At 44.0% G+C, this 16,333-nt stretch overlaps 2 protein-coding genes across 6 annotated transcripts in view; both read left to right on the top strand.

The window, feature by feature from the left end:
* The first annotated feature begins 204 nt into the window (after positions 1-204).
* On the top strand, positions 205-9,437 carry rp9 (RP9 pre-mRNA splicing factor). The gene is made up of 6 exons (XM_086177678.1): positions 205-512; positions 988-1,018; positions 1,121-1,250; positions 4,401-4,492; positions 4,841-4,902; positions 8,425-9,437. The coding sequence occupies exons 1-6, from the start codon at positions 367-369 to the stop codon at positions 8,627-8,629; spliced, it is 666 nt and encodes a 221-aa protein (XP_086033804.1). The 5' UTR covers positions 205-366; the 3' UTR covers positions 8,630-9,437.
* Positions 9,438-15,780: 6,343 nt separating this feature from the next.
* Positions 15,781-16,333, top strand: part of elmo1 (engulfment and cell motility 1 (ced-12 homolog, C. elegans)) — a 113,412-nt gene continuing 112,859 nt past the window's right edge. For 2 of the 5 annotated variants that reach the window (XM_086177837.1, XM_086177839.1), the window contains exon 1: positions 15,781-15,937. The gene's annotated coding sequence lies outside the window, so the exon portion shown is untranslated. Of the gene's footprint in view, positions 15,938-16,107; positions 16,233-16,333 lie in introns of those variants that run through there. The other 3 variants (XM_086177838.1, XM_086177843.1, XM_086177842.1) reach the window with 2 other exon arrangements.

The raw sequence follows: 16,333 nt of genomic DNA, 5'->3' as shown, positions 1-16,333 counted from the left end.
TAATTTAATGTTTAATTCCTGATATCCATAAAATATGAATGTCAGATTAACAGGAACCCAGTGTGCTCTTTACCAGCTTTGATTTTATTTGAACAAACGTGAATTATTTCTGAAATAAACAATTCTGTATTTATTCAGATTTTCCTCTCCTCCGACTTGGCTCCGTGTATTACAGCCCGTGTCCTGCAGGGGGCGCTGAGCTTCAACCTACCAGCTGAGCCGCACTTCCTGTGCATCCGCAGCCATGCATGCTAGTTAGCGGTTAGCACGGCGGTCGCAGATTCTCCCATAAAACGCCGAGAAAATGTCTTCGAGCTGATTCTTTACCGATGGGTTTATGAACCGAGGGTCGTTTCTGTCGAGACAATGTCGGACAGGAAACGGGCGAGGGAGCGGGAGGAGAAACGAGAACACAAGAAGCACAAGACGTCAAAACACGACCAGGATAAATTGAAGACACAGACGAAAAAACTGACCCAAGAAGTACAAAAACTAAAACACGTCGAGACTTTGTGAGTATTTAATGAAAGCACACGAACTGGGAAGAATTTTAAACGTCGCCGAATGTAAACGTGACTGTTTTACAGCCCGAAGAACTTATCGCGATAACTTGCTCTTCGAGCTATGCGAGCAGCAGCGGGTGATGTTAGCTAGGTTTTCAGGAATAAACTTTCAAAGATTCAAAGTGTTTATTGTCGTATGTAAAGCCTAGAAACTTGTTTCCCTGTGCAACAAAATCTTATGTTGTTGTCCACTCTGAAGCCAGAAAAAAGGTAAATAATAAGCTCAGCATTGCAAAGAAACGTGAGCAGTGCACAGACCTGTAAACAGTATTAATGGGATGCGAAAATTGAAATGTACACAGTTGGGTTCATGGAATGTGCAAATCAGGAAAATGCAGACTGACATCTAAATTATCGAGTGCAGCTTGAGTGTGCAAATTGCAAAAATCGTGCCCTTCACCTCTGCTCTCTTTCCTCCACGCAGCTATGAGAAACCTCCGCCAGGACTCATAAAGGTACAGTCACCTCGGAGGCTGCAGGCAAACGTCCTCCTCGGGGATTCACTCCACGGGGTGCGGCATTTGAGCAAATGTTGAGAGTGAAACTTGCTGTTGCAGGAGCATGAAGAGAAGCCAGAGGACTGTATTCCTGCAGAGCCAGGAAATGAGGAGGCCAGGAGCTTCCTGGCACACGCCCCCACCAAGGGGCTGTGGATGCCCCTGGGGAAGGAGGTGAAGGTGATGCAGTGTAAGTCCTGCTCCTGTCACCCCCCTCTGACATGCAATTTTATCAGCATTTTCAAAGTAGACTGGATTACCGGCCAGCCAGCGGTGGGGTTTTGGGCGCCCCGTGTTTGTGCAGATTATGAGGAATTAAGAATTCTGAGATTGCTGTTGTGGCCAGTGCCTTTTAAGAATGCGATGTCTGATGTCACAAAAAAGACTACACATGTTCTTCCACCTAAATCACAGTGCTTAAGATAGACGTGTCCGTCAGCCATTCTCTAAGTAGTGGAGGGATACTATCAGTGTGATTTCTATTTTACCCCATCACTCATGTTCACACAGTCAAAATTCATATCATTTTCTTCTCAGTTCCCTGTGTGGGACCACTCGGAGAATATCTTAACTTAAATTCCAAATCAATGACCGTACAAGCCTCAAAGTTGTCATTTTGTGGTTATGTTTCAGATACTAATTCAAATGGGAATTTCATAAAGTAGGTACGATGACTATAAAGTTGCATGTTAAGCATCTTTTAAAGTAGGACATTGGAAAGTGTCAAGTCTGATCAGTGTTGCATTTTCCTAAGACTCAAGTTATTGATGTTTTTTCTTGTCTCAACCGATACACTGTCACTGTTTCAGATTAAATAAGACAACAACTGTCTTTTATGTCCTGTGGAAAACCAGTCCATTATTTTGGCTGCTGTAAGGCAATGTCTGGAATAGATTTAGCTTGAAGGACAACGTTCTGAACAGAGTGTGTCGGTAAAAATGAAATGACATGCTTCTGTTTTCCTGCGTTCTTCTGAACTAAAGAGATTTCATACTGGCACTCTGCAGGCGACATTCACTGTGATAAATCTGTGAAACGCCTGCATCAGCTGAAATCTGAATCTCTTAATCCTTAATCTGTCTGGAACTATTTCATTTGAAGTCTTTTCTTTTTCTAGGGAAATTATTTCATGGTGGATATTTTCCTTTTATCCCAGTTATTTTAATTAACCCAGAATACGTTAGGGCTAGCTGTGCCCAAATATGTATGTTTAAAAAAAAAGTTCAGTTATGGTGTCTATATGTATCAAATTCTGAAGTATTTTCTTTAAGTAAAAACTGATACATTCTTTTACAGTCAACATCCAAATAAAAAGGATGTATTGGCTGCTTTCTTTATATTAATATTATTTGTTTATTTATATTCATCTTCTGTAACTTGCAACAAATTCAATAGGCCCGTGGGTGCCTTCACAAGGAGTCCACAAAAGAGCAAAACGCTATCTTAGATATCAGCTAGAAAGTATCTGAAGTCAGTCTGAAAACAAGCGTCAGCATCATCAGGGAAATCGGCAAGCGCTGAAATAAAATCGGTTGATTTATTTCTGTTGTGCATCAGACACCCTATGGCAGATACATGCACTGCCAATACAAACCAATGCCGGCTCCTTGGGGCATGCCAGGTGTCCAGTCACACACACACACACACAAACACAAACACACAAACAGCCCGCATTCACTGCAAAGATAATTAAAGAGAAACACAGCATCAGCACGAGTCCTATCAGCAAAGGAGTTTATTTCAAAAGTGGTCGAACTATGCGAGTCGTGCTGCGTTTAAACGAAGTAAATAATGAGTTGTCGAAGCGATGGCGGCACATTTAAGTTCATGCGGCGTAATTGGGCAGCGTTCTCGGTGGGCGATTAATGCAAACCACAATTAACACCATGGCTGTTGTTTTTTTTTTTGACACGCACGGGGGCCTTGGGGTCGATGGCGGTGTCTCGGTTATTATCTCCAGTCCGTTTGTGACCAGACAAAAATGGCCTTTCTGCTCTGCGTCCATTCATTTCTTCGTCTCACTCGTCTTCATGCTTTGTGACCAGCCAGAGACTCGGGAAGGGAAAACACACATGAACACACACACACTCATAGACTGTGCACAAGTTAGCTTTTGTTCTGCAGAATGTGAATATGACTCGCTCTACTTAACCCCTCTACTTAAGAAAGATGGTGCAAGTCAAGCCTTTTCCCTCCACAGTGAAAGATTCGGCTTGAAAAACCGAGCACTCGATTTTGTACATATTGACTTTCAGATGATGAGCGTAGATTTCTGTGGCGTCTCCCTGCCGAGGTTCTCAACAGACCCTGACACTCGGCAAGATTTAGATTGTTCACTTCAGCGGTGAAGCGGCGAGTAACGGTTTTATGGATTCACTGGCGGTCCTGCCAATAACAATGTGTACGTTGTACGGCGCCGTCCGCTGAGCATTGCTGGTCGTTGAGCTGCTGGGATTTTTTAAAGTAACGTGAACAAAAGCAACAATTTATTATCGGGTTTTTGTGGCATGAAATATAGCTGGAGGGAATCTTAGATCACTAGCCAATTGCCATCCCTTGTCAGTGCTCTGATGAAATATCACTGATCTATTAAATAGAATTTAGATATTCAGATTTAAAAACGTGTTCCTTGTTTGGCCCTAATTTATGTCTGATAATTATGTTAATTTTGTGATGATTTAGGGTGTCGTCAGCTGATCTCTTGTTGTTTTCTACACGACATCTATTGTAACATCCAAGCTAATTTACCAATGAATTTTAATTTATATTTCTTTAAAATCTTGCATTACAATTATGTTGTGACCTAAGATGAATGTACCTGGCTGAAAAAAAAATTCACATCACAAACAACCTGGATGTATGTGGTAGAATTATGTCACGTTTTCGACGGAGGAAAAATGAAAGCGGAATCTGATGTCACGGTCAGATCAGGATATTCAGTATTTTCGATATGTTGGCCGGCCCTGACAAAGCATGAATATATCAAAACAGCGGGAGAAAGAAAGTTTGTTCCGAAATAAATCTCTTAACCACAGAAAAGCCTTGGTCTTAACCACCATGTTTAACTGCCGTCTTAAAGGAGTCCGTAGACTGCTCCCTGCAGGACGACATCCAAAGTCTGGGAGCTGCAACATAAAGCACCTTCAGCTGACAGTCCTGGAAAAAGAGCGGTAAAGCTCAAGACTTGTTGGGATTGCTTTTTTTTTTTTTCAAGGTACCTATAAGGTCAACAAAAGGCTTTTGTGCCCATGTTTGGTCCGTCACACAGCTCGTCTTCTGCCTCATTTACACCCCCCACTCCCCTAAATTATATGCACTGATAACAGTTTCGTCTCCCCAGGCTGGAGATGCAAGCGATACGGCCACCGCACAGGAGACCGCGAGTGTCCTTTCTTCATCAAAGGCAACCAGAAACTGGAGCAGTTCCGAGTGGTGAGATTATGTGCGCTGTTTATTTTCTAAAGTATAAATGAAAGGTTCTGGTCACAGAAGGTCGGGTCGTGCAAAATGAAAGTTTACAGCGGGAGGGGGGGTTCTAATGGAACAATATAGATGCGGGCGCTCGCGGTCCCCGCGCTGATTACCATAAATGCTACTGTATCATATTTCAGCTTCCCACATTGTCACAGGGAGGTCAGAAATTGCTGACTTAAAAACCTAAAAGTAATACAGTGGTTGAGAAGCGGCGAGGTGAAGCAATTTCCAGAGCCCTTATATGAGAAATGGCAGCGGGTCTCTCTTTTCTCATAGTGGTGACCAATTGTCTTGCATCCCTTATAGGCCCATGAGGACCCGATGTATGACCTGATTCGGGAAAACAAAAGGAATGAAAAAGAAACCAGGTATGAATCTATTGTTTCCTGAGATATGCTATTGATGCCCTTTAGTGGGATTTCTCTTAAAACTTTAAATGTAGGTACCAAAAAAAGCGGAGTTCACAGAATTAAGCTGAAGTCCTGGTAACTTAATATTTAGGAGTCATCAAAACATCAACGTTTTAAACTTTCACCTGAACACATCATTTCACTGAACCTCGTGGTTTTGGATTTGCCTATTGTCACGCCTGGGGGTTTCACAGATACCCGAGAGCCAAAATACTGGAATTCTGAAAGGGCCCGGTTCAAAACCGAAGCCGATCGAAATCGAATTCAAAACAGGCTGAACAAAGTGAGGCTGCCAGGGAACCCCGGGTTTAGCCAGGTGCTGTGATCCAGTCCATAAGCAGTTAAATACTCAGGAGACGCTGCCTCTGAGTTTAGTGAAGGAAAATATCTTCTAAGACCTCAAGGTCTGTGGAGAAACAAAACAGTGCATGGCGAGCCGTCACCCGATTTGAAATACTTCTCATGTCCATCCCGAGTAAATGGAAACCTGTCAAACTTTTACCTCGCTCTTTGTTTGGAGCAAAGTTCCCCAAAAGATGGCAATAGCTGTGGACTCAGTTGACTTGTTTCAATAGTGTGGGAAAGATACAACTAAGGTATGTTATATTAAATCAGCATACCCTAAACAAGCACCACAGACAATCAGCTATCTCTGCAAAGGGGTTCCTGTAGAGCAGGGTTGGGCAATTATTTTGGCTGGCGGGCCGCATTTCTTTTTTAATTTTTATGCACGGGCCAACAAGGTAGCATGTAAATTAAACAAAATGAACAATTTAATTGAAATCTTAAAAAAAAAAAATGGCATTTTATTTCAACATTAAAATAATTCATGATCATATAAATGTACCGACATTGTTTTGTATGTAATCATCCATACAAAATTAAACAAAATGAAAAAAATAAGGAGTTTCTAAATTCGATGTTGATTGAAGATACTTATTGAATGATTAAAAGAAAATAGCTTGGCGGGCTGGATAAAAAAACAAAACGCGCCAGATGTGGCCCGCGGGGCATAAAATGCCCAGGTCTGCTGTAGAGGTACAGACAGGACACACCTGAGAACCCGTAGTGTCTGACTCTCTCCCTCACAGGAGTGTGAGCTGCTCAGACTGTGCGGAAATTCTGCTCCTCCCTGCTGCTTTGAAGCAAATTCCGGTCAGCTCACTCTATTCTAGGTGTGACTCTGTTGTAGAAGGGCAGCGGCACGTGCAAACCTATGTGTGTGCATGTGTGTTTCTTTGCATGCATCACAAAAAGGTTATTCAAAGGCCAGTGGCGCTTTTGAAGCCTCAGTTGCGTGTCTGTGCCACATTCACTCTGGCTTCCTCTTTGAAAGGAAGCAGGAAGAGTCCAAGTGGTGATCCAGGGATCTTTGCTTTCCAGATCCAGTGAGGGGGTTCAGGCTGCTACAGAGGGCTTCTTGTTTTTATTTCCCCATGCTGCCAATTTATTGAGTGTTCATCAAATTAACTCACGTCTACATATGAAACTTGAAAATGCACTTCAGAGGGAACTTCTGAGCTGAGAGAGAAACTTTGTTCCGACGCTGAGGATGGGGAGGGTTCAAGTGTTCTGATCAAGCTTGTTTACTCAGAGAGCAACACGGCTCTAATGAGCCCCGGTGGACGCTCGACAATAACACGTCAACCTTCACGCAGAGGATTCAAAAGACAACTGAATATTTTAACAGTTTCAGGGAGCCCGGTGTCGTTACACACTTCACAGCCCATTTGGTTTTCCCAGTTAATTTAAGGGCTCATCCAGCAACCGCGACCCCTCCCCCCTTCCCCCCAACATCCAAATGATGCTCCAGTCTAAAGTGCAAATTTCCTTTTTGCCTATGAAACGAACATTAATATTGATCATCGTCCATTTTATTTGCAATGAACTCCACTCCCTTCAGGATATGGAGTAGGCTTTGCAGAAACAAAACATTTTTCATACATCAACCAGTAATTTGCATAATAGACTCTAGCCAAGTGTTTGTTGAACAAACACAGTGGCTGTTCAGAAGTGCAAAAAAGAAATGTCAAGCCTATATAACTTTTTAAAACAAACACTGTTTGTGTAGTTTTATTCTTTTTTCTACTTTGTATTATATTTTTACCTTTTATTTATCCAGTTTTACACCACTAATGTCCTGCATATTGTGAGCAAGTGATTTTCAACTAGCCCATTTATTTAGTTGATATTGTCATGTCATCACACACCACACTGGGTTTCAGACGGAATTATGGTTTGCTGATTGTGTTACTCGTCAACGGGGCCCATGTATTTTTCTGCATTTGTCTATTCAAAAACATGTTCTGCAGTAGTTTCTAGTTGCCAAAATAAATAAATCAAATCCACTCCACTTGGGTGTGCATGAAAGCAACGGTGCCCAGCCTTTTTATACCAGGAACCAGTTTGATGCATGGCAATGTTTCCGTGGACTGATTAGAGGCCCAGGTCATCAAATAATAAAACTTTTGTCAGCTCATGGTATTTAATCTAAATACACTTTATAGTAGGCAATTACAATAATTGTGCAATATAATAAAAAATAATAAATAATAATGAAGTTTTTAGGGTGCCATAGCTTTATCAGCTAGCTGTTCACCACAAATAATGCATAGGGGGCACAGAGCTTGGGTTTCAACCTGATAACTTAGGTAGGAATCTTAATATTTTCCTTTAAAAATGCAGCTTTCTTTTTGCGGGCAGTATGCAACTCTTCTGCAGTCTCATCGTTTTCTGCTGTCCGGCGACTTTTGTTTCTGGCTCATTTTTTTCAAGGGTGAGCTTGTGGTCGCTGATGTATGAAATGGTGCGACAGAGTTAAGGCGAGGGCGGAAACACGTTTTTCAAAATAAGATCTGGATGGCCCAATGAAAAAATTATACTTTGTGCCAAGAAAGATTTTCTTTATGGACCTGTACCAAATGATCTGCAGACCGGTACCGGTCGGGGGACCGGGGGTTGGGGACCCGTGACTTAAAAAACAGGTGTCATTAATAGTTCTGTCATTGTGTGTTGACGTTCTGCCAACTCATCTTTAGTTTCTCTTGGAACTGGAGGCTCTCCAGACCATCTGCACTGATAGGTAAACAAGGATATCAAATGAAAGGCTTTGGTGAAGGTTAAGAGCCCTTTGGTTCCTCCTGCTTTGTTAGCACATTAGTGCTAACTAAAAGCATGAGTCTTCTGAGCTGGAGTAATGCCTTTCAGCGACAAAGTTCCCCGCTTATCCAGGCATGTCGCAGTGTTTTCTGCAAATCCTCCACAGCTGTAGTTTGAACCAGGGCCTCAATCACTTTTGGCAGTTAATGAAACAGCCTGTATTACATGCAGGCACTCGCCTAATTCTATGGCACCAGCGCTCTGACAAGGGCGTCGTCGCCCACAGAGCCTCTCCACCGGTATCCGGGTCAACATCAGTCTCTCGTCTTCACGCTTGATTCTAATCCCAGCTCCTCTCCACACCCTATGTCCTCTCTCAAGGATACAGCAACTGCAGCAGCTGCTCCAGGACACCACCTCGTCCTCCGACTCAGACAGTTCCTCCTCTTCCTCTTCGTCGTCCTCCGACCATCACCGCAGCAAGAGGAGGAAAAAGAGGAAGGAGAAAAAGAAGAAAGAGAAGAAGAGAAAACGGAAGCGAAAGCACAAGTCGTCCAAATCCAGTGACTCCTCGGACTCGAACTGACCGATAGGACGCGCCAATGTCTGTAGTGTTTACACGCTAGCGGAGACGCAGCAGGCAAAGCTGCGTGCCAGTGAAGCGAGGGGATCCTGCCGACTGCAACAGCTGGAGACCTGGAGGCCTTTCCTGCAGGGTTTGAAAATTTGCCATTTCATCTTCCAAGTTTGAATTCCCTGACAATAACGGGGTCGTACGAGGGGTAGCCGCTCAAGTATGCGCCTTCACGTGCACCCCTGTGCATGTTCGTGTCAAAAAAGCACTGGCCGCGTGGAACTCTCCGAGCGATGCGGAAAGAGGCGCGCTCTTACAATGCCTGCTTCGATAGCATGTCTGAAAAAACATTGTCATCTTGAGATGAGTTTCCAGCATCCCTGCCATTTTCTGCTATTAAATACTTTGATTGTAGAGTGTGTTTAATGCAGCGAGCTGCAGAAGAAGAAAAAAAAAAAGCCACAGTTCAGCGCAGTTAGGATTTCCAGAACATAGCAGAACATTTAAATGCTTGTGACTGTACAAAAATATTTGGAATGACTTGAGGTTGGAATATGCTTATTTGCTCTGAAAAAGCCACACGGCAGGGGGAAGAATGTATGTGAATGTGGCCCCTTATTCAGAGAATAAAGATTCTTCTTGTCATGTTTATCCAGCTCTTTCTTGCAAAAACAAAGATGTTATCATTTTGGCCTTTACTTGGCGTGTTTACGACGACTCCATATTTTAAAAAGAGTCGCGCCGCAGAACCTCACACACCAAGCCTGCTCATTAAAAACAGCAGGCCACAGCAGCGTGGTGACCTTCCCTAGGGATGAAGCTGATTTTTGTGTCCCGCTTGTATTCAGAGGATCCTTCAAAGTGTCAAAATCATTTCGCCGTCTCGAACTTTGATGGAACAATCCTCTGTCTCTCTGCCGGGCGAACACCACAACCAGCTGCAGCAGCCGCAGCGCCTCCTCCTTGGGCAAATGAGCCGGATGTCCTGGAGAGGTTAATCACACTATCTGCCTAGATATAGCGTGTACCCAGACACGGATTCTCAACTCTTTGGCATGCAAAAATTTGAAGAACTTAATTCATATTTTTTTTTTTGCATGTATGGGGTATGTTAATTCATTTGTTCATTCATAATCTACAGTGTTTGGATCTCGCTGAGGCTGGAGCCTATCCCAGCTGTCATTGAAAGAGAGAAAGGGTTCGACCTTGGTTGTCGTCGGTCAGTCACAGGGCCGCGTGACGAGACATACAACCATTCAGCCTCTCATTCACACATCAGTTTAGGGCTTCCAAAGAACCCACTGCATGTTTTTGGACGGTTGAAGGAAGCCGGAGAACTCTGAGGAAACTCATGCAGACACGCAGAGAATATGGGGATGCACAGAAAGACCACTTGTTGGAATTCCACCAATACCTTGTTGTTGTGCTGTGGAAGCGCTCGCCACTGTGCTTGCAAATTGTTCAACCAATTCAAAATGTTCATTTCTTTTTCTGATCACTTGCACTTTTGTATTATTTCTTGTCCGATGCTGATTCCCACAGGTGACCGTCAGATTCCTTTGGAAAACTCAAAATGGTTTTACAGGAGTTGGCAAAAACGAGAAAGATCTCATGAGAAAATGTTTGAATGAAGACGGTAGAGCTATTTTTAGAAAGTGACAGCTGTATTTCAAAACCTGCTCTATAAAATCTATGAACATTTTATGAACTGTAAGTGTGTTCCCTGAGCTGTTTTTTTCTAAGAAAGACTCAAATGATGCAACATTCCCACTTCCTAATGACCTCGGTTGTGACATTTCCAGCGGACCCACGGGGAGTGTCGCAAACTAGATTTCCATTTAGATTTGCGTTGCCGCGGTGCCGCGGGAATAAATGTTAATAATTCCATCAGTGAGTGTCAGGAAACCTTTTAGTTCTTGACCGACACCTTTGTATATTCACAGCTGCCGTCTGGGGCAACTGATCGTCCTTTCTCTTTTTCTGGCGCTTCGTCCAAAAACAGGAGATAAATCAGCGTAACCGAACCGGTCTGCTCCACGTTGGCTTTTCCTTTTTCTCTCTCCGAGCTGCGCAATGAATCTCCACAGATGAGAGCCAGTCCCAAGAGCAGCTCACTGGGAGGCTGTGCCACGTAGAGAGAGCTCAGCCGGCAGGGCCTTTTATTGAAGCACTCTGTCTTGGACATCAGACAGGTAAGCCGTGACTGCCACGACACACACACACACACAAACAGCCACAAACACATTTCTCCGAAAACCAGATAATTCTGTCTTCATAACCGGAGCAGCGTATTTAAGTCATGAATAATCAGCACGGCTGCCAAAGGGGAGGTTGGGGGGTGCAGCGGCAAGGCCTCTGTTTCTCCGCCACGAGATTTCATCTTCACGCCAGATGTGCGGACGGATGGAGATGCAGCCTGGGATTCTTCAGAAACGATTTCATTTCACAACCAGGTGAAAGCCGGTGGCCGATATTCGTGTCTCAAAGAAGCAAGTTTAGGTCTTACCTTGAGTCAATGTGAGCTAAAAACAGAAGCCTGCATTAATGTAACTGCGCTGCTAATGTGTAATGACTTAGCTTTTTTAATGGATTATGCGGTACTTCAAGAATCCAAATGAGCTTATATAATCTGCCAACTTGGACAGACCTTTGAGATCAAACCCCCCCATCGCATTCTTAAATTCTCCCCTCATCTCTGTCACAGAAAAACTATAACACACAATGCCAGTACTTCGACTTGCAGCTTTACAACACACTCCTCTGAATCACCACTGTAGACAAAGCTAATGGAGAAATTGACAAATATTCAACTCGACTGAGTTCTGTAGATTCTGGATCAGAGATATTGGGGCTATATAGGAAATTTAAATACTTCAGCCGAGAGCAATAACAAATTATGGAACTTACAATTCAGTATTCATAAAAATATTACACAGGGATAAACAACTGTTGTGTGTCTAAAGCAGCAGGATCGAGCCAAGTATCCCATTAGTCTAACGTGAAAGGTTGACTTCATTCTACATTTTATTCTCATTCATGACTTGTCTGCAGGCAGAGTCATAAACACAAATAAACAAAAGCGAGCCGGAGATGTGTCGGGGTCTTGTCCACGGCCGATCTGGAGGTTTGTAAAACCATGTAATCAGCAATGTTCATTCACTGAGTCACTGGGGTAATTGTGCTGCCGGAGCCAATCCCTGCCGACATCGGGCTAGAGGCAGGGTTTTAGCCGGCACGGGCTACTGTCAATCACGAGGCCGTGAATAGAGACACATAACTCATTCACGCCGCCGGACAATTAGGAGCCTTCGGTGAAAAGACTCCACGTTTTTTTGGACCGTGCAGAGGAGATATGACTCCACGTCAATTCAATTCAACTCAATTCATGCACATTCTGGCGTCAGATTAGTAATGTTACTAACGTGTAATGAAAGTTGAGCAAATCAAATGTTTGACTCTAAGATGATGAGTCCTGTTAGTCGTGACAGTTGGAGTTTTATTGACGAGACAGCAGAGGAACAGCTAGCGTGGCTCCATCTAAACCTATATGGCACGGTTGGTTTGTTTCTCGGGAACAAAAAACATAAAAACATATGATTTTTACCAAGTGATATGTTTTTAGAGGTTAAACCGTTGCCAGGAATGAAACCTTATATTGGCAATAGATGACTTTCTTCCTCTAGTTCTAGTTTCCTCTTGTAGTTTCCAAGTGGCATTAAGGTTGTCGCACAGCTCTGCTGGATCGCTTTCCATTTTCCTCCCCGCCACTAAATCATAGGCATCGCCTCCCAAGCACAAGGGGAGGACGGAGATGATTTTACTCTCTATTGACTATATGAACTGAAGCTTGCTCTCCACAGGCTCTTCCATCTTCTTGTTTGAAAGTGTCATCAGAAGGGGAACCTGTTGAGCCGATACGTTGCTTCATGTGTTTAGCAATTCGAGAATGTGCCAACTGAAACCTGCGCTGAAGATTCTCTTTGTTCCTCACATGATGTTTTCCTCCTCCCGATCCTCAAAGGGGTTTGGATGTGGACACGGCTACTAATCTGTCTTCGCACGAAATCAAGTAATAAGGCAGTTGCAAGAATTGCTTCACACCAAAGGCTGGAGACACGGTGTGAAAACAAAACGGCTCCGCGATTAATTCGGTGGTACGTTCAAATTGGTAACATCCCGTTTTTGTGAACAGATTGCCAGTTAGATTGGGACGCGTGCAATGGTTTGGGATGAGGGGCCCAAAAACGGCGGCCCACAGCAAGAAGTCCGACTGACGGTGTCTCCCCGTGAAAGGATGACCAAGACTCAGATGGCCACCGGAGCCACAGGTCTCACATCTACGAGCAGGGAGGGCAAACCCAGTCTTGTGTTGGAAACGATGGAGCAGTGCAGACGGCGGGAAAATGTTCTTATATGATGAGGAAAAATAGGAATTCATATATATCTCCACTGATCACAGGTTCTCCGGTATCCTCACACCGTCCAAAAACATCCAGGAGGTTCACTGAACACACTTAATTGCCCACACATGTGAATGGTTGTATGTCTCTATAAGTGGCTCTGTGATGAACCAGGGTTTAAATCTATCTATCTATCTATCTATCTATCTATCTATCTATCTATCTATCTATCTATCTATCTATCTATCTATCTATCTATCTATCTATCTATCTATCCATCCATCCATCCATCCATCCATCCATCCATCCATCCATCCATCCATCCATCCATCCATCCATCTATCTATCTATCTATCTATCTATCTATCTATCTATCTATCTATCCATCCATCTATCCATCCATCTATCTAGCTATCTATCTATCAAGGGGGGTGATGAAAACCTCTGTGATGAGGATGGTTCTGCGCCCCCGTCTTTTCTCCTCCAGTTCTTTTCACACCAATGCTCAGAAAAATATCAGATTTCACTGCAGAACTGAAGCTGATGTCAGGTTCCTGTGAGGGAGCAGCATCAGATTGCTGTTGAACCAAATAGAAATTATTCTGAAAATTTGGTGTAACTTGAGAAGGTCATTGTCCAACTTGTGTGTGTGTGTGTGTGTGTGTGTGTGTGTGTGTGTGTGTGTGTGTGTGTGTGTGTGTGTGTGTGTGTGTGTGTCAAATCCAGTGAGAGTTCAATGACAATGAATTATTAAATCCATTGTTCTCGACCTCCGCCCTCTACGACCGTTGTTTTTCCCCCCATCACGGTGGGGAAGGTCAAGCCATCTTCAGCACCGATCTGTTCTCCTCAGTTTAAAGGAGAATATTTGCATTTATTCACCATGAATAGACCCTGATAAGCAGATATGAGAACATCCCCATGAGCCAGTATGATTATTTCATCCAAATGTGCGAATCCGGAAGCTTGCATGTTAATTCCTGGGTTAGTAAAAGAGCCCGCACGTACTTACCTATCTCATGATTCATTTTGAAACTAAAACTACTTTCCTGCATGAAATCTCGGACATTCAACCTGCCTCCTTTGACACGGGCCAAAGGTCAGAAGTCAGTTTATCTTATCTCGGACATGTTGTGAAATCATGAGATTGATTGTTTATAATGGTTAATCATTTGAACAGAATCTAATTAGATCTGATCCGTTTAAACATTGTGATCGGTGGTGAGAGCAGACAGCAGGTGGAGGAAAATCCACAGCGGTAGAGTAAGAACCTGCAAGACAGAATACATGTGTGTGAATGAGAAGGACCCAGGTGGGACGCTGAGGCTACAGGGAGCAGAGATGAAGGAGATGGAGGATTTTCAAGTTCTGATGATCAACAAGCAGGAGCAATGGAGAGGGTGGAGAAGAGGTGAAGAAAGGGAGGGTGGGGGTGAGAAAAGTATCAACAAGAAATAAAAAGGGGTAGAAGACGGAGGTGAGAGTGGCCATGTTGTCTGGTTTAGAGACAGGAAGCAACTGAGATGAAGACGCTGAGGTTCCTCTTTAGGAGTGAGGATCAGGAACGAGTCCATCAGAGGGACACCACGTGTTCGATGTTTGGGAGTTAAAGTCACACTGATGGACATGTGTAAATGTGTATGTAAATATGTTTATTTATGTTTTGTTTGTTTTTAACCACTGTCACTTTTATTGTTTTTAATTTCATTGTTTCTTTTAAATCTGTATTTTGTGTGTGTATATACATCTGTCCTTAAATGTCAAGTAAGGTGCCTTAAATAAAATGTTTTTTTTTAAATTATTATCATTATTATTATATAGATAAAGGGCAGTGCAGATGGGTAGAATTATGCTGAGGTTGGAAATGCCATGCAAATGGTCTGGACGAAGGCGAGATGCTCTGTGACACCAAAGCAATTTTAATTCATCATCAACTCAAGACCTGTGACTTAATCAATATGAGAAACATTTTTTAAGAACTATTCATTCATTCATTGTCCAACTCCAAGTCACACCTAAATCAATATATTTCATGTCCACGCCATATTTCGAATTGTAATAATAATCTATTAAGGTTGCTGGTGAGCGCTTTTGGCTCGCAGCAAGAAGGTCCCTGGTTGGATTCCCACAGCGGGTCTTCTTCCATGTTCTCCCCTTGTCTCTGTGGATTTCCTCCAGGGCCCCGTTTTCCTCCCGCAGTCCAAAAACATACCATCACACATCATGTAGTCACACGGCAATTATTCCCTTACCTTCACATGTCAGGGAGTGACATGCAACTATTCACACAGGGGAACCCACGCAGACACAAGGAGGACATGGAGTCACAAAAAAGAAAAGCCTCACCTGCCAAATACAACCAGGGACCTTTGTGCTCCTTATCACTGCACCACCATAGCAAGATGAATGGATGGATGGATGGATGGATGGATGGATGGACACCCACATATATATATATATATACATACATAGAGACAGGGAGATTGAGAGGTTAAAAGTTGTCTGATTATTTTAAAGTGACGAGGGAAAAGAAAACATGTCACTGGAGTCGCTGATTGTGTACGTGTGAAGAGGGCGGGCTGTGCGTGTGCGTGTGTGTGTGTTGCTCAAGCTGCCACCTCACTGAACGCGCACGGCTGTCATGAATGAAAGGCAGCCGGGCGGCGACCAGCCCGCCAGCAGACGGCGGAAGAAACGAGGAAGTGGAGAGTCTCTCTCTCTCTCTCTCTCTCTATCTCTCTCTCTCTCTCCACGGCGGCGGAGAGCGAGCGAGAGAAAACACCTCCTGAGTGTCACACACACACATACATACATATATACATACACACACATACACACTCAAGCTTCGCAACAATCTCAAACTCCGGAGGAGCTCGTCGGCGGCGGGAGAAGCGGCCTCGCCCGGCAGGCAGGCAGGCAGGTCAGTGCGCTTGTTTGGAAACGTCGCGCAGCTGCGCGTAATCACGCTGATTGGCGGACGTCGACACGCACACACAAACACACACACGGGAGTGTATTGCGCTACCTTTCCTCGCCCCCCCCTCTCTCTCTCCTCCTCCTCCTCCTCCTCCTCCTCCTCCTCCTCTTCCTCACCTCTGCCCGGCGTCAGTGAGAGTTTATCCCGGCTGCCGCGGTTCTCCGGAGGGGGTCCGCCGTGTCCACTGACGCGTCCGACGGCCGGGGCTTCCACCGCGCTTCCCCCGACGGTAACTACGGTGACGTTTTAAACCTTTCATTCCAACCTTCTTGTCTAGTTAGCCTCGCGTTTTTTTATACTAGTTGTGTGTTATACAGCGGGGAGGAGGCGGCGGGGGAG

The sequence above is a fragment of the Fistularia commersonii genome, chromosome 30 (genome assembly GCF_037954325.1).
Source record: "Fistularia commersonii isolate RoL2024-O1a breed Wild chromosome 30, RoL_Fcom_v1.0, whole genome shotgun sequence".
Taxonomy (NCBI): domain Eukaryota; kingdom Metazoa; phylum Chordata; class Actinopteri; order Syngnathiformes; family Fistulariidae; genus Fistularia; species Fistularia commersonii.
This window is presented reverse-complemented; position numbering and strand designations above follow the sequence as displayed.